Source organism: Erythrolamprus reginae, chromosome 2 (assembly GCF_031021105.1).
Source record: "Erythrolamprus reginae isolate rEryReg1 chromosome 2, rEryReg1.hap1, whole genome shotgun sequence".
NCBI lineage: Eukaryota > Metazoa > Chordata > Lepidosauria > Squamata > Dipsadidae > Erythrolamprus > Erythrolamprus reginae.
In genome coordinates this window covers 202,873,487-202,892,237 of record NC_091951.1, presented here as the reverse complement: position 1 = coordinate 202,892,237, position 18,751 = coordinate 202,873,487, and the positions used below count along the sequence as shown (strand labels likewise).

Below are 18,751 nucleotides of genomic sequence, written 5' to 3'. Positions count from 1 at the left end.
CTGTTATTCATTTAAAAAGTGCAGTCTCTTTGTAACTGATATCAGACATTGAGTGTTTTGTAAATCTCTTATTAGTGCAAATATAATACATTAGGAATTCAGCATCACTGAGGTGAATATTATGATCTATGATTCTTCACCATTACCGCTCACAACTTGATACGTCTGTGTAAATCAACCTATAAGCTTTTAGCACCTGCAGCAAAAAAGACCATTCCCCACCCCCACCCCCGTCCAGAGCTTGCCCATCTGTGTACAAATTCCACTCATTTTAATAGGATTTGCAAAAGATTGTTTGAGGCTAGGAATTAAGTTCAGAAAAGTGTGATATATTGAAAACCATGGGTGGTTGCTAGAGTAGACATGTAAATGGCTTAAGACATAAAGGAATTAACAGGACCTTCCAATGTGAGCCAAAAGGATTACAATTTTAGTGGCAGCTAAAAAGCAATGCTTCCAATCCCTGGACTATTGCAGTAGATGCAAAACACCACATATCTGCCCAGCTTGAGGCCTTGAAAAGTCTGCATTCTTAATAAATGTCCAATACACAGGACATTACAATGTTGTTCAAAGGTCCTAACACAGATGCTGATTCATTACAGTCCTAAATTTGCTCCTTGGATCCCTCCATTACAGTAATTTTTTGATATATGTTGAGTCACAAGATACATGTAAGTCCTAGACCAGTGATAGTGAACCTTTTTTTCCTGGGGGCCAAAAGAGCATGCGTGTGTGTTATCGCACATGCACAAGTGCCCACACCCATAATTCAATGGCTGTGGAGTGCGAAAACAGCTTCCCCCACTCCTCAGAGGCCTTCTGGAGGCTGGAAACAGCCTGTTTCCCAACTTCTGGTCGGCCCAGTAGGCTCATGTTTCACATCCCCCAAAGCTCCAAAGGCTTCCCTGGAGCCAGGGGAGAGTAAAAACAACTTCTCCCATCCCCCTGGAGGCTCTCTGGAAGACAAAAGTGCCCTCCCAGAGCTTCTCTGTGATCCAAAAATCAGCTGGCTGGCACACATATGAACGTCGGAGGTGACAACAGCTCGCATGGCAGCAGATATGGCTCTGTGGCACCCGTGCCAAAGGTTCACCATCACGTCTTAGATCCATGATGGTTAACCTATAGCACGGGTGCCACAGATGGCACGGATCTGTGGGTACGTGAGCCATTATCCTACTCAGCTCCAGTATACATGTGCCTGCCGGGCAGTTGATTTTCTGCTGGCCCCGCCCACACCACCCTCTCAGGAGTTTTGGCCTGCTTTGGATGCTAGGAAAATACAGGACTCACTTGGAATCTCTAGGAGGGTGTTTTCGGCCTCCAGGGGGTGGGAGAGGCCATTTTCACCCTCACCGGGCTCTAAGAAAGTCTGGAGCCTGGAGAAGGCAAAAAACGGGCCTACCAGGCTCAGCTGAGGTTAGAAGCTTCAGAGAGGTGTACTAGACCCAAAATAGGGTGTGGGAGGGTCATGAACACATGCACAGGGGAGTGAGGGCAAAGGGTTGCATGTGCATGTACAGGGAGTGTGCGGGACATTGAATTAGGGGTGCAGACACGTGCGCACAAGCTATTGCATGCACGTGCCAGAGGTTTCGGCACCCAAGGAAAAAAAGGTTCCCCATCACTATCCAAGGCTTATGACCACACTTGAGCCCGACATTTCTTTGCAAAGGAGACAGTTGAGTTTTACCAATGTATGACTTTTCTTGCTGCTGTTAGGGGAACAACTGCGGTTGTTAATTTAGTAACAGGGTTTTTAAATGAATCTGGCTTCCCCATGATCTTTGCTTGTCAGAAAGTGGCAAAAGAGGCTCACATGACCCTAGGACACTAACCATCATAGCTACCAGCCAATTGCAAAGTGACGGAATTTTGATAATGTGACCCCTGGAGTTAGTAATAAGTTATATAAGTGTGAAAAATGGTCATAAGTCACTTTTTTTTCAGTGTCATTGTAACTAAATGAAGTCTTATAAGTTGAGGAATATCTGTACAGTAATTACAAGCCCAAAATCTTTTAGTGAGTTTGTTGGTCAAAGGGAAATTTAAACCTAGGGCTCTCTCTTCACTCAGTCTAGGATTCTTAAATCATGACACCCACGGAGACTTCGTGGTTTATAGATAAAACATCCACATACAGGGGAATGAATTCTGAACATATTTAAAGTACAGTATATTCCTTGGAATTAGTAAAATTTAAGCATAGAACAAGGTTACATTTTGCTTCTTCTCACCTCCCTCCAAAGCCTCTCCTTCTTCCATCTGGATACCAGGGCAGAGACTTCTAAATGCCAATAGCACCCCCCCCCCCTCATGAGTTCAAAATTCATGTGTACTGCTGCTTGGGCACAAGACCATGTTGCATATTCTACAGGGTGTTTTATTCTGGAGAAAGACCCAAAGTCTTCTAGTCCAACCTCGTGCTTAGGCAGGAAACCCTACACCACTTCAGGCAAATAGTTATCCAACATCTTCTTTAAAATGTTCAGTGTTGGAGCATTCACAACTTCTGGAGGCAAGTTGTTCCACTGATTGTTCTAACTGTCAGGAAATTTCTCCTTAGTTCTAAGTTGCTTCTCTCCTTGATTACCCATTGCTTCTTGTTCTGTCCTTCTTTGTGGCAACCCCTGAGATATTGGAACACTGCTATCATCGTCTTCCCTGGTCCTTCTTTTCATTAAACTAGACATACCCAGTTCCTGCAATCCTTCTTCATATTTTTAACCTCCAATCCCCTAATGATCTTTGATGAGGAGGATGAGGAGGAGTATCATCCTCATCAATAGGGATGCTGGCACCAGTCATCATCAATATTTGTGACAGATTATAAAATGTTCAGCTGAGTTTCATGTTTAATGGATAAAATAAAATAAATAACAATAGTGGTAATAGTGGTAGTAGTAGTAGTAGTAGTAGTAATAATAATAATAATAATAATAATAATAATAATAATAATAATGTATTTGTGATGCATTTCTGAATGCTCAGATGACTGAATTTCAAGTTTAATAAAGTAAATCATCATCATCACCCCGCCTGACAACAACAACAATAATAACAACAACAATAATTTATTAGATTTGTATGCCGCCCCTCTCCGAAGACTCGGGGCAGCTCACAACAACAATAATCAATGCGGTACAAATCCAATAAGTAAAACTATAGTCCGCTTCAAAAAGATTACGGACTTTATAAACAGTTAAAATCCCGTTTGGCTGAACTGGGAAGCGACTCCCGATCCCGGGAAAGGAAGTATCAGGCGGCCTAAAGAATATCCCCATTGGCTCTCGAAGGTCCCGCCTCGTCCTCTAAATGGACGTTCCCCTTCAACCCGGTAACGACCTTCCGGGTTCTGATTGGCTGCAACGACGCCGGGAAAGCAGGAGAAGACCCGTCCGTGGAAAGGAACAGGAAGGAAGATGGCGTTGCGGTGGGTCGTTGGGGCTTTGCTGCTGAGCCTGGGGCTGGTGGCCGCGCATACGGGACAGGTGCCCTTGCTCGCTTGGTCGAGCCACAGGTATGCGGGACTCTGGAATAGCCTATGTGGGTAATTGAGATCATCACGAGGATTAGAGTCACGCGGGATCGAAGCAGCTGAAGGGACGGGGTTGAGGTTGCTGTGCTTGAATAGGAAACCTTTAAAGCTCCCGAGATGCAAACCACCCGTGCTGCGAACGCATATTATTCTTATCCTCCTTGAACCCGAGTCTTGATTTGCTGCAATTGTACTTGCATGTGCAATTCTGGGGAACCGCTTAGGTCTCACGGTGGCAGATGAGTCAGTCCTTAGCAATTTTGGCTGAGCATTGTGAGTGAAATGGGTCTCTCAAGTGTGATTTTGGGTTTCCTCAATGCAAAGCAGGAATTAATGTTTGTGGGAACAATAAGAACCCCCCCCCCCTTTTTGCTATATGGCCCTGGAAGAATATTGTGAAATGCAAAATAGTCTGTTTGACCTGTAGTGTGCTTCAGGTTTTGGAGCTCTTGAGATGTATGTTTTAGTATAAGGTGAAAAATTGTGCTAGATGTGCGATGGCGTTAAGGGGAACTGAGGTAATGAATAACTTTAGTTTTGTGGCGTTAATATATTCTACCAAGGAGACTGTAATTGGCAAATTTATTGTTTATAACTTACGTCTTAGTTTCAAGGTGCCAATGTGACATTTCTGACACCGCATGGGCAAAGTATTTGATTTACTATATAATGGCTTTTTTCTAAAGTAATCAGTAATTCTTCAAGGAGGACTTTAAGAGCTATAGGATTTGTTTACATCTGTATTGCAATGTGCAGAAAAAGGATATTCCACATCCTTGGAAGAGTTTATTTCCACCAGTTTTTAAGTATAAGAGAATATATGTCACATTGGTTTTTCCATTCTCCTTTCCATAATTTTCATTTTGATATATCCACCAGAATCTACACTCTTCAGAATTTCCTCTCCTTTAAAAAAAAAAACACATTGCCCCCATTTGGTTATATTTCCCTTTGTGTTAATGTTGTCCTTGCTTTGTAAGATACAGTTGTGTTGTGACCAATTGCAATTAGTAAAGGGACATTTAAAAATGCTAATGCAAAAATGAACAAATTAGGTGATGTGATGGGGTTTCTACTTACTCTTATCCTTCAATAATGATAAATAATATTTTTGAGACTTTGACAAACTTAGGTGCCATTATATTTTAGAAATTCTGTGAGAATGTGTTGGCATGAGATTTTTTTTCCTCCCCTCAAAAAGACTTACCAGTACTTATTAGAATAAAACCTGGCTGTACGTAACATCTAGTTACTTATTATTTTGGTCTTTTATCATGGCTGTTAAGCATTCTCATCTTACAGTTGTTGCAAAGCAAACCAGGGTTGAAATGCTCCTGGTTCACTCATGCCTATCGGTTGTTTGAGAGCCAGTCACGAAGGAAACACCAGGCTCCGTATACCCACCCGGACCCTGCCATTTGGGTTCATTTACCCTCTGTGCATGTGTAAAGTGTTCTTTGTATGTACAGAGGGCAAAAGAACCAAAATGGTGGCAGGTGGGTGGAGCCTCACGTTCCCTTCACAACCAGCTCTCCAATAGGCACAAGCGAACCAGGAGCATTTCACCCCGACTCAAACTAGAGGAATTTTCTCAATGAGCAGATACGGAATTGCAGATGGGAATTAAGCCAGTTGATATGCAATACTTGTAGAAACTGAGCTGGTTGCCAAGTATTGAACCTAAAAGCTCACAGTGTCTTTCTTTTGGGTGGGCGAAATGCTAATTTTAATCATGCATGTTCTATCTGGGTCAGCCTCATTCCCTAAACTGGCATCATCTGAACGTGTTGACCATCAGGGCTTGTAACGTCCTGGCAGTAGGCTGCCTGAGGCTTGTTTTGGGAGTGGAAGTCCAGTGCGCAGCAGGCTGGAAAAGAACTGTGATATTGCAAAGAGAAAGATAAAAGCTCCTGTGAAAGAAGAGTGTAGCTTTTCTCTTTTTGACTGTTTTTCCCGGTCCCTCTTGTGAGCGCAGCTCCTTGTGGGCCCCCTTGACAGCTCCACACGAGGGTCATGTGGTGACAGAAGCTCAGCTTGCATCTTTACTGGACTCGGCAGTAGACGGTGGCCCTCACAATGTATTGCTGTTCCTACAGGAGAAAGTAAGTTATGGCAGCAGGCCTCTTCATTGTATTTATGATACTCCTTGCCAGGGGTTGCATGCTGACCTGTTCATGCAGGCTGCTAAATCCTTCCTATTATAACCAATAGGAGTAGAAATCTCTTTTGTGTTCTCTCGAAAATAAGACCCTTATATATTTTTTTTGAACCCTGAAATAAGTGGTTTTGAGAGCCATGCACTCAAAAGCCCGGTTGGGCTTATTATCAGAGGATGTCTTATTTTGGGGAAAACAGGGCAAGTACAGTATATATTTTATTGTTTGTATACTGATTTTGGTTCTTTTGGAAGTGTGTGTGTGTCGGGAGTGGGGAGAAGCTTCCTGTTTCTTGAGATTGCACATGGCAATAAAAGGAAACTTACTTAGCTTAGTCATTTTTGCTGGGAACCTTGTGACATTTGATCACTTCTTCACTACATTTATCAGGACCTTTGTTGGCTAGTGCTGTAGGGTGGGGTATTTCTCTTCCCTTTCCCATATTAACATGATAAGAAGAAAATAATGTAGGTTCTTCCTAAACTGGGGCAGCAGCTTCTGTTGAAAGCTCCTTTTCCCCGCTCCCCCCCCCCCCAATTTCGATTTATTCGGTAGGTTGGAACTAAAATCAAGGGGACTTCTTGTCAAAATATAAAATGTTAAAAAAATGCTGCTCACAAACCCTTGTTCAGAGAGAGGTTTAAAACCATTTGTCTTCCCTTGCAGCTTAGCATTGAGGATTTCACAGCGTATGGTGGAGTATTTGGAAATAAGCCAGATAGCGCCTTCCCCAATCTGGAGGTGAGCGAGAATAATTGAGAGTTATAAATCGTGCTGCATCATCTATTTCTTTTACCATGCATGTATTTTTGCACATCAACATACTGTATATTGTATATGTACAGTATATGCATAAGCATATACACACACAAAGAGAAAAACCTTATTTAAGGTACTATTTGAGGGAAGGGGGATCTATTGTTCCTGAATGTCTGTTATATACTGCTTTATAGTGCTTTTACAGCCCTCTCTAAGCGTTTTACACAATCAGCATATTGCCCCCAACAATCTGGGTCCTCCTTTTACCCCCACCTCAGAAGGATGGAAGGCTGAGTCAACTTTGAGCTGGTGGTGAGATTTGAACTGCTGAACTACAGCTAGCAGTTAACTGAAATAGCCTGCAGTGCTGTACGCTAACCACTGCGCCACCCGGGCTCTTAATTATGTCAGGTTACGCTAATTATTCCATTTGTGTAGTGTGTCATAAATCTTATGAGAGTTAAAATTAACTCAAAAATTGACATATATTTGACTGAATTAGCTGGACTTCTTCAGATACAATGTATTTGTTTAATTATTTTAGGGTGGAAGTTTAGCCTTTGCATCTGAAGTCTGAATGGAGCTTCTTGAATTGAATTTCATTATGAGTGTTTTTCCATTGCTGCTTCCAAGTAGTAAAAAGAGGATCTTAAAATACAGTCATAGAATTAACATTTCCATTGTGTCCAGTTACAATTTCTTTTATTTCCCTTTTTGGTTTCCACTATAAGCTAGAATGGCTTCTTGTTTGTTAAACATGTGGCAGTGAAGAATTGGTAGCCAGAAAAATAGGTCATTCCACTGTATTAAATAAAATGAAAAAGGAAGAGAAACTGTTTGGGGTTTTTGTTTTAATAAAAAAATAGCAGGATCACTGGTATGTTTTATTTTAAATATGTTTGATCAGGATCTCCTGAGAACTGCATTCATATTCTCTCTTAATTGTATAGCTTGCAAATACTGTACTCTCAAGCTAATCTTGTAGTAAATGAAGTCTGTGTGAAAATGTTAATTGGAGAGAGAGAAAACTTTCCCTAGCCATCTTGAGCTTCTAGGAAGGAAAAGAAATAACATTCAGATTTGAATTGAATTCTAGCTATAGTCTTAAAATCTAATTACATATTCAGCCCAGTGAATGGGTAAAGGTCTCTTCATGTCACTTAAAAAGGGGAAATGTTCAAATTTAGGGCCAATAAGGGGCTGTTTCCTAGCTACTGTTCAGTTTTTCTAGGTATGAAATTCAGAATCATGTAAAAGTAATAAATAAATTTTCCATGTATGTGTTCGCATAAATAAGCTAGAATATACAATGACAAAATGAAAGATTTGTACTTTAATACCAATACTATTTATTTCAGACTGTAAATTACAAATGCAAACTTTGAAAAGTTCTAAATGTTTTGTTTATCCGTTCTTTTCCTAACCCTAACCCTTTCATGCAACAATAGGCTGTTTATAAATAGTTGGTCACTGAAAATTACTGATGTGATTTCTTGCCAGATCTTGTTAAAAATGAAAAATGGGCTATGGTAGCTGCATTGAATTTGGGGAAGGATGCATTTGGCCCCCGATCCTTAATCTACATTTAATTCTTAATTCTGAACTTACATATTTTTCCTAGAATTTATCTATGATAAACATAGTCCTTGAATTATGAGCGCAATGAAGCCTGCCCATGGTCACTTAACCAACCAAATTTTACAACCTTTTATGTGGCAGTCATAAACATGGTCATTAAGTGGACCCATTATTTGCTATGGTGCTGTTTTGACAAAACCCAGAAATAATTGCTAGTCTGGGGCAAACCCATCATAAAATGTAATCATGTGACTGTGGGATGCTGCTGACAGTCATAAATGTGGTCTGTTGCCAAGTCCACAAATGTTTGGTTATGTGATCATGGAGGTGTCTTAACTTTTGAATCCAGATCTTTTTGGAGTCCATTGTAACTTCAAATGGTCCCTAAACCATCCGTTAAGTCAAGGACTGCCTGTAACGATGAAATATTAGACTAGAATGCTGAATATTAAAGTAAACTCTGGCCACGGCTTGGATTGAAAGGTGGTCAGTAGCTGTTGAAAAGCCAAATATTATAGCACTAAGAGATGCACAGCGGCAGCTCAAGACAATGAAAAAGTACCCATCCTTTTATTAACAACATAATTTGGGAAAACCCGCCGGGCAAAGAGGTGACTATTTCATTCCTTCCCCTCAGAATGCCTTAGGAACAGCTCCCTCTTCCTTGGTGCTTCCTTCTGTCGACTGGTTTGCAGCTGGTGCTGTGCCTGCCTTTTTGAAGGCCAAACTGGGTGTTTCACCTCTTCACGTGGACCAGAACACCTTGCAGGAGCTGCGACTCAATGCCAGCCTTCCTGCCTTACTGATGGTGCGATTGCCTTATACCACTGGGTAGGTATTCAGTCTTGAGGTCCTTTTTCTTCTTTGGTTATTGTAATATCCTCCCTCTTGTGCATATGCTCATACAGATGTTGTAGGGTGTATCCGCAGGGTTGTAAGTGATAAAATGCATTTACGGTACCTCTTTGTGGAAGGCATGAGAGAATAAGAATAAGGTGACACAGTCCTGGAAAAAAGAAAACATGAGAAATGAACTCAAAATAACCCCACCTTAGAGAGAGCTTTCAGGAGTTTGTTCTTGTCCAATAAAGATTAATTCTGGAATCCCTGCCTTAACCTGTTTCTTGATTTAGCCTACTTCAAAGGGCTGACAATAATCTTGAAAGCTTGTTCAGATTTTTCTCTGTTCCATCTTATACTAACCCAAGCCTAAGTTATTTTGGCAATTTGTTTCTCAACCTTCCCTCTATCTTAGGGCTGTGTAATTTATTTAATGGCTTTCTCGTATCTTTTCCTCCCCAATCAGTTTTCCAATTCTTTGCTTGAGCAACAACTTCCTATTGATCATTGCATGTTAACATTGAGATAATCTGTTACGGTTTCCTGCTTTTGTGGATCCATCTTATAGTATTCATTTCCCCCAAAATCAACTTCTCCCAGCTTACTCTGCAGTTCCTATTTCCCCTCTGTGTCTTGGTATTTCATCTTTTGTACTTTCCCCTTTGCCTTCTTCACCATACTTATCTGCAGGTCATATTTCCTTCAAGTTTTTCAATCATTCTACACTGCCCAGTTTCAAAAGGCTGATCTGGACTTATGTGAGGTAGTGAGAAGCAATACGGCTTAATGGAAATCTAGACCAAACTTTCTCTCTCTGGCAACAATAGATTATCATAGATAACTCCAGGTGGTCCTCGACTTGCGACCCCAATTGACCCCAAAGTTTAGGTTGCTAAGTGAGACATTTGTTAAGTGAGTTTTGTCCCATTTTATGACTCTTGTGCCACATTTGTTAAGGGCATCCCTGCAGTTGGGTTAAATTAGTGACACCGTTGTTAAGTGAATCCGGCTTCCCCATTGATTTTGCTTGTCAGAAGGTCACAAAAGGACCCTGAGGTAGATCAGATTACCATTATTTATTTATTCATTCATTCATTCATTCATTTATTTATTTATTTATTTATTTATTAGATTTGTATGCCGCCCCTCTCCGTAGACTTGGGGCGGCTCACAATAATAATAAAATAATTCATGGCAAATCTAATAATTTAAAAACATTAAAAAAAACCCATTATTAAAACAGACACAAACACACCATATATGAATTGTATAGGCCCGGGGGAGATGTCTCAATTCCCCCATGCCTGACGGCAGAGGTGGGTTTTAAGGAGTTTACGAAAGGCAAGGAGGGTGGGGGCAGTTCTAATCTCTGGGGGGAGCTGGTTCCAGAGAGTCGGGGACGCCACAGAGAAGGCTCTTCCCCTGGGAACCGCCAAACGACATTGTTTAGTCGACGGGACCCGGAGAAGGCCAACTCTGTGGGACCTAATTGGTTGCTGGGATTTGTGCGGCTGAAGGCGGTCCTGGAGATATTCTGGTCCGATGCCATGAAGGGCTTTATAGGTCATAACCAACACTTTGAATTGTGACTGGAAATTGATCGGCAACCAATGCAGACTGCAGAGTGTTGGTGTGACATGGGCATACCGAGGGAAGCCCATGATTGCTCTCACAGCTGCATTCTGCACGATCTGAAGTTTCCAAACACTTTTCAAAGGTAGCCCCAAGTAGAGAGCGTTACAGTAGTCGTATCTCAAGGTGATGAGGGCATGAGTGACTGTGAGCAGTGAGTCCCGGTCCAGATAGGGCCGCAACTGGTGCAGCAGGCGAACCTGGGCAAACGTCCCCCTCGCCACACGTCCCTCTCTAATGTGAGCTGTGGATCGAGGATGACGACCATGGGGATCCTGCAGTGATCAGAAGCATGCAAAAGGTCCTAGGTCACATTTTTCAGGGCCATTGTAACTTTGTATGGTCACTAAATGAAATGTTCTAAGACCTGGGGGTCGGGACCCCTTTGGGGGTGGTGTTGAATGACCGTTTAACAGGGGTCATCTAAGACCATAGGAAAAGACACATTTCCCATGGTGTTAGGAACTAAAGCTTCTATTCTGGCACCTTGGAACTATATTTTTACACTCTGACCAATCAGGTGTTTACAGTGGGGGGTGTCCCTCTGACCTTCCTGCCAATCAGCTTCAAGCTCTGTTGGGAGAATTGGCGCTAGACTTGTGGTTTGGGGTCACCACAACATGAAGAACTGTATTAAGGAGTCACTGCATTAGAAAGGTTGAGAACCACTGTTCTAAATGGAGAACTCCCAATGGAAGAATCTAGGTTCACACAAAGGGAGACTGAAGACTTTTTTTGTTAACAAGCTGTAATCTCTCTCTTCCTCTTCCCCCTATCCCCCATTTCTTCTCTAGCTCTAGTCTTATGGCCCCGAAGGAAGTTTTGACCAGCAATGGTAAGCAACACCTTGAAAACCTTAACCCACTGGGGAAGAATGGCTTCTTATGGCCTTTCGGGTGTGGGCCTGCAAAGCTGATCTGGTTGGAATGTCCTGGTGTGGGATTCTGGTTTTAGGATCAGCTTGCACAGATATTCTTGACCTACAGCCATTTGTTTAACGGACGTTCAAAGTTTCGATGGCACTGGAAAAAGCAAGTTAGGAACGGTCTTTATGCTTATGACCGTCGCAGCATCCCTCCCACCATACATGATCAAAACTCAGACGCTTCATGCCAAGGAGCATGCAGTTACAATGATTGCAGCATTTTGGGGTCAGGTGATGACGATTTGTGATTTCTCGGTTGGCTTCCAACAAAGCAGAGTTAGTCGCTTAATAAGCACGTGATTCGCACAGCAGCTGCAGTGATTTGCTTACCAACTGTGGCACCACTGAATGTAAAATGGGACATGATTCACTTGACAGCCATCTTGCTTAGTAAGAGAAATTCTGGTCCTAATTAATGGTTGTAAGTCAAGGTGTTTCACATATGGTAGCCAGCTACGGGGCATTCTTACACTGGTTTGCTTTTTGCTGTTCCAAATGTAAAATGTTTCCAAATGTAAAATAATGCACTTGGGGAAAAGGAATCCTCAATCTGAGTATTGTATTGGCAGTTCTGTGTTAGCAAAAGCTTCAGAAGAAAAGGATTTAGGGGTAGTGATTTCTGACAGTCTCAAAATGGGTGAGCAGTGCGGTCGGGCGGTAGAGAAAGCAAGTAGGATGCTTGGCTGCATAGCTAGAGGTATAACAAGCAGGAAGAGGGAGATTATGATCCCGCTATATAGAGTGCTGGTGAGACCACATTTGGAATACTGTGTTCAGTTCTGGAGACCTCACCTACAAAAAGATATTGACAAAATTGAACGGGTCCAAAGACCGGCTACAAGAATGGTGGAAGGTCTTAAGCATAAAACGTATCAGGAAAGACTTAATGAACTCAATCTGTATAGTCTGGAGGACAGAAGGAAAAGGGGGGACATGATCGAAACATTTAAATATGTTAAAGGGTTAAATAAGGTCCAGGAGGGAAGTGTTTTTAATAGGGAAGTGAACACAAGAACAAGGGGACACAATCTGAAGTTAGTTGGGGAAAAGATCAAAAGCAACATGAGAAAATATTATTTTACTGAAAGAGTAGTAGATCCTTGGAACAAACCTCCAGCAGACATAAACATATATCCATCCTAAGATAGAATACAGAAAATAGTATAAGGGCAGACTAGATGGACCATGAGGTCTTTTTCTGCTGTCAGACCTCTATGTTTCTATGTTCAGACTAGCTTCTGCAAAAGGCAGCCTCAAGGCAAGTTCTCAGTGACGAGGGACATCAGCAGCCTTATGTGAAGCAGGGAGATAAAGAGCAGGCATGCAGGTTGGGCCAGATTCAGAGAAGGCATAAAGTGTTGCTTGCTTTTGGGGCTATTTAATTCATGTCTTGGGTTTTAGGCTGGAGGCATTGAGGCCATTTGTTTCCTTCTAACAAAATGTCTTCTTGCAGATGAGATCCTGGGACAGGTTTTGAGTGCCCTTCAGTCAGAGGATATTCCCTACACAGCCATCCTGACTGCTCTGCGGCCTTCCAGGGTACACGGTCCTTCTGATTGCCCTGTAGTTGCTTTTCTTGCTCTCCTTCCTGGTTCCTGGGAATTACACCGTTGTCTGAATCACGTTAATTGGCTGCCTTGCTTGATAGGTGCACGGTTCACATTACAAATGTTAAAAGTAAAACGTAATAATAATTAAATTACACGCAAAGATACGGTGAAAAGAGGAAGACAACAAAAAAGCTTTTAAGGCTCTTTTAAAAAATATTAGACTTTTTAAAAAAGAACTATAGCAGAAAGAGAGGCTGAGTTAAATTGGATTGTGGCAAAGCAAAATTTTCGGAAAATGGATGCCTGGGTAAGATATCTGGGAGCATTTATTTACCTGCTTACCAGCTTTATATGGTGCAGTTTAAGCTACTATACATAATGCTTCCTCTTGAGGGAGGTTGAACAGAGAGAGAGAGTGAGAGAATGATCCAAAGCCATCTGGCTACATTAGCTGGACCGGAGAAGAACATGGTCTCTGCACCTATCCGATTCTCTAAAGCATCTCTGAGTATCTGAGAGTTCCACATGACCTCTTAGTGGCACTCCAGAACCTGTGCTATAAAGGAGTGAGTGAGCCAAGAAACATCAATTCATAGATTCAGTAGCAATAATGGAAAGGGATTACTTTTTGGATATTTGATAATTTGCTATAAAATTTATACAGTACTTTGATAACAACTTTTGGAGGGCTAGTATTGGAGAGCAGAGGGTGATATATCCTTGTCTACAAACCTACATCATAATCTTGCGTCTTTCTCTCCACCTTTACTTTTTCCTCTCCAGTCTCTGATAAAGTGATTTGTGGTGGTGGTGGTGGGGGGGGGGTTAGGTATAGTATTATAATTCTGTTTGCAAGGTGTCTTGGGAAACACTGGTTGTATAATATAGCCTATGAAAAAGGGAAAATTCCTTTGTAGGTTCTCCGGGATGTTTCTGATGTGGCTCCAGAGAAGCTAGGAAGACAGCTGCTTCAGAAGGAAATAGTATTTGCACCTGTTCGTTTCCCCAAAACTGGGACCCCAGAGATACTCTTTTGGGCCAGCAATTTAACAGTGACCATGAACGGCACACATTTTGACCTAACCAATTTAACCTTTGGGCCTAGTGCTGTGGTTGATGTGGAAGAATCTGAAAAGAATTCCAGTGCTTCTAAGTAAGTTGGGCCAAGGGCTGTGAGGGTGGTTGGGGTGGGGTGTCTAATAATGGAATAATATGAGCTGCTGAGGAAAGTATGTATAGGTGGGGTGAGAAGATGCTGGCTGCTAGGAGTTGGAGGAGCAAATTGTGTGCACTTTTGCAAATAACAATATTCACCTTTGAATCATTCAAGCTGGCATGTCAATCTGTAAATATTTGATGTGATTCTGCTTCTGCCAGTTAGAGCAGTGTTTTTCAACCAGTGTGCCGCGGCACACTAGTGTGCCGTGAGACATGTTCAGGTGTGCCGCGAAGCTCAGAGAGAGAAAGAAAGAGAGAAAGAAAGAAAGCAAGAGAGAGGGAAAGAAAGAAAGAAAGAGAGAGAGAGAGAAAGAAAGCAAGAGAGAGAAAAAGAATAAGAAAAAGAGAGAAAGAAAGCAAGAGAGAAAAAGAAAACAAGAGAAAGAAAGAGAGAGAAAGCAAGAGAGAGAAAGAAAGCAAGAGAGAGAGAGAAAGAAAGCAAGAGAGAGAAAAAGAATAAGAAAAAGAGAGAAAGAAAGAAAGAGAGAGAAAAAGAAAACAAGAGAAAGCAAGAGAAAGAAAGCAAGAGAGAGAGAAAGCAAGAGAGAAAGAGAACAAGAGAGAGAAAGAGAGCAAGAGAGAGAGAGCAAGAAAGAGAGAAAGAGAGAGAGAAAGAGAGGGAGGGAAGGAGAGAGAGAGGGAAGGAGAGAGAAATAGAGCGAAAGGGAGGAAGCGAGAGAAAAAAAATTTGTCCAAACTTTTTGTAGCCACCCCTCCCCCCCCCCCCCCCACTCAATGTGCCCCAGGGTTTTGTAAATGTAAAAAATGTGCCATGGCTCAAAAAAGGTTGAAAATCACTGAGTTAGAGGGTATGGGGGATCCCAAATTCTGGCTTTCCTATATCAATATGATTGCTCCATTTTGCCTCATATTGACAACTGCCTGCATTTTGCCCCCAGGTTTCTCTCAATTTTTGTAGATTATTAGTGAGAGGTAAACACGCACACAATTTGAGGGAAATAATCTCTGGGATTTTTCTGTGCCATGCCAAATTCTAAAATGGCATACAGGCAGTCCTCGATTTATGACTGATTAATGACGCAAGTAACAATGGACTTTTAAAAAGCTACTTACAAACCATCCTCAAAGTTGCAACTGGCATACTTCACCCCATCCCACTGTTTTGCCATCAGAAAATGGCAAAAAAAAAAGCCACCATTGGATAAGCTTGATTCACTTAATGACATGGTTTGCTTAATGACCACTTTCCTAAAAATGGTTGTAAAATTAAATCTGGTCACATAGTTCCCCAAAACAACCACAATTTAGGACTAGAATTCCAGGCTCCATTGTGGTCACAAATCAAATGTTACCTATATTAGAATAATACTTAAAGCTTGGACAGTATTAGCTAAAAATGAAGGTTATGTAAGTCTTTACTAAATATGGAGAGGGAATGTATCATTTGGGGCTGGTTGAATAAATAAAACTAACACTGCTTTCTCTCCATAGATTGGTACTGAAATATCAAAATATAAATGGGAAACAGTTAAAAATCAGGTAAAGTTGGCACAGTTTCTGTTCTTAGAGCTGCATATATATTTACCAGTTATTCTTAGAGAAGCATATATATTTACCAGTTGGAAGTTAAATCACTAGGTTGTTCTCTATCTCTTACAGAGTTGATTTTTTTTTTAAACTATTGATCCATAGATGGATGGATGGATGGATGGATGGATGGATACATGGATACAGACAGACAGACAGACAGACAGACAGACAAAATTTGTTTAAAACCTGGCATTTTAAAGCATAAAACATTATTTCCTGTGGCACAATTTGCATTGAAGCCACTGGGTCTTTTTATTAATATTCTAAAACGGGAGGTCTTGTTCCTTAGATTTTGTGTGTGGTTTTTCTAGTGTTACCCCTGAGGTTTCATAGGCAAAGAGAGCCTTAGGTTATTCTTATCCACTCCCTGTGACTTCCAAGAAAAGTGTGTGGACATCAAGAATTCAGCTTGGTTCAGGTCTTCATCGTTAAAGGCCCTTTTTACTACAGTAAAATATAGCCAAATGGTGGCATGGTTACCTACCATTTTGAAGGGGCAATATACAGAAATAATATCTTTATTAAACTAGACCTAATAGATTTAAAATATGGAGCTTTCTATTAAGTGTCCTCCAACAAAAATAGAGAAAAAGCAGAACATCTTGGTTCAAACCATAGATATGAGTGACACACACACACACACACACACACATTAAATGGGATCCTGAATCAGCCCATCCTTTCTCTTTTTGCAGAAGCATTAAGGTGATGAAATTTTAAGGCATGTTTAGAAATCCCATTTAAACTGGGAGACAAAGTGTTTCAATGAATATAAGATATGTAATATCTATATTAGATATGGAACTTGCCACTACTAGGCAGTTTTGTGCTAGTTTAATTCAAGCATTGACCCAGAGGATTACTAGTGATTATTACTAAGGTTTAAAGAACTACCCAGGCTGTTTTTACTTACTTCGCTCCTTTCCCCCCACTTCTCCCTCTGCCTCCCTCCTCTCTTTTTTTCTCTCTCTCTCTTCCCACAGTTTTCGAATGACAAATGCCAGTTATCCCATTTCTAAGCAGAACTGGTTTGCTCTCCACACTGTGGAACTGGTCAGACCTGGAGACCCACCTGCTATCTTCAATGTTACCCAAATCACAGCCCCTACCAACTATTCCTTCAGCTGTGCTCATGTCAGCAGTAAACCATCTTTCAGGGGCATCTTGTTCCCCGCCAAAAATGCCTCCGATTGGGATTTGACTATCATAAATTTTCAGGTACGCTGAGTGGGGAGAATACATTCTAGCTGGCCTGAAATGGTGACAGAAAACCCCCAGTCTTTTGTAAAGCCGAGATGTTCCCACCTTTCCAGAAATGTCTCATTTTGTGTTTGTATCAACTTGTTAGTATGTTTCGGTACGAAACCTTCAGCACACATTAAGCAGAGTTGTTGTGGTTTAGGTAATGTGGGTTAGCCAGACAATGACTCAGACTTAGTATCAATGTATATACAACAATATTATTATTTACAAATATACAGAATCAACAATACAATACTTTACAAACCATGCACACGGCAAATATATCTCTAACAAAGTAACTCCCCCCAAAAGGGCCAACCAGTAATATTTCCTTAAAGGTACAGTCTTTATCTTTTACAAACTAACATTGTTATTTACTGTATGGCAACACCCAAGTAGGTTACGTACAACTCTAATAAATTATTCTGGTATTTGTGAGAAGAATTGGCTTTGGTTGCTTTCTGATTGGCAGCCAGGGATCAAAGTCATTCTCCCACATCCTCTGACTTTTGATAAGTCTCTGTAAATGCACTGGGTTAGAACTGTTTCTGTATAATGTTAAGGTCCGGTTGGGAATATAGCAAGGTATAGGGAAATTTAACCCCGCCTGCAAGACTAATGCCATTTTCTTCTCTGTCCTTGCAGATCCAAAGCTACAATCTGATAAATGAAACATTTGCTTATGCTAGTGATTGTGCTGGGTTCTTTTCTCCTGGAATATGGATGGGCTTGCTCACTTCACTGCTTCTTGTCGCTATCTTCACCTATGGCCTCCACATGATCATGAGCCTCAAGACTATGGATCGATTTGATGACCCCAAGGGGCCTACCATCTCTGTGCCCCAGACAGAGTAGTGGTCGGTTCACGTGAAAATTGAAAAAAGTGACCAGCTTGTGTATGCCATTATTCTGCCTATTCCATCACTCATCATCCCAATCCCTAACAAGATGTATTAAATTCCAACTGGTCCTGGATCTTTACCTTGTATTATAGCCAGCCGCTCCCTGACTCAAATTCCCCTTATTTTTCTCCCCTGAATCTAATATTCCTGGAGACAAGCTGTAAGTAAATAAGAGGTATTGTTTCTATACTGGATAGAGCTGGAAGTCCTGTGTTTTGCACACTGCTGAGAATATTTACACTGAAGTTTGCTGAAATTATATCTCCTCAAAGAAAACAACCATTCCCTTTTACATTTCTAGTGGACAGAAACCTTACCTTGTAATGTAAAGTGGTGTACATTTTCTCATTTTCGTTGAATGTTTTTCCCCCTTGCCATACCAAGATCTTTTTTGCATCCACACTACTGTATTCCTAATAGTTTTTTCCCCGTTTTCTTTATTTATTTGTGGTTCTTGTGATTAGTTCTGTTTATGATAACTTAAGTATTTGGGACTTCGTGCTGCTGGTGACCAGATTGGGTGGGATTTCCCTCCCATGACCGACTTGCTGTTCCAGCAATTTGAAAGATGCAAATAAAGGAGAAAGAGTTGAATGTGTAGTGTGTGTTTTAAATATTTAGCAGCCCCTTGTGAGCTATGAAGGACAACATATTCTGAATCATCTTAAATTTTAGTTGGATCCATGGAAAATGGTTTACTATTCAAATACAGTGGTACCTCGGTATTCGACCATAATCCGTTCCAAAAGTGTGGTCGAGAACCGATTTGGTCGAATACCGAATTAATTTATCCCATAGGAAATAATGGAAATGGGTTTCATTGGTTTCCAGCCCCTATTTCCTTTATTTCCTATGGG

General features: G+C 41.2%; 1 protein-coding gene across 1 annotated transcript; it reads left to right on the top strand.

The window, feature by feature from the left end:
• Nucleotides 1-3,365: 3,365 nt before the first annotated feature.
• Nucleotides 3,366-18,488, top strand: ATP6AP1 (ATPase H+ transporting accessory protein 1). The gene is made up of 10 exons (XM_070741337.1): nucleotides 3,366-3,523; nucleotides 5,517-5,643; nucleotides 6,364-6,438; nucleotides 8,672-8,865; nucleotides 11,301-11,341; nucleotides 12,885-12,970; nucleotides 13,899-14,134; nucleotides 15,652-15,699; nucleotides 16,734-16,968; nucleotides 17,638-18,488. The coding sequence occupies exons 1-10, from the start codon at nucleotides 3,426-3,428 to the stop codon at nucleotides 17,845-17,847; spliced, it is 1,350 nt and encodes a 449-aa protein (XP_070597438.1). The 5' UTR covers nucleotides 3,366-3,425; the 3' UTR covers nucleotides 17,848-18,488.
• Nucleotides 18,489-18,751: the final 263 nt, after the last annotated feature.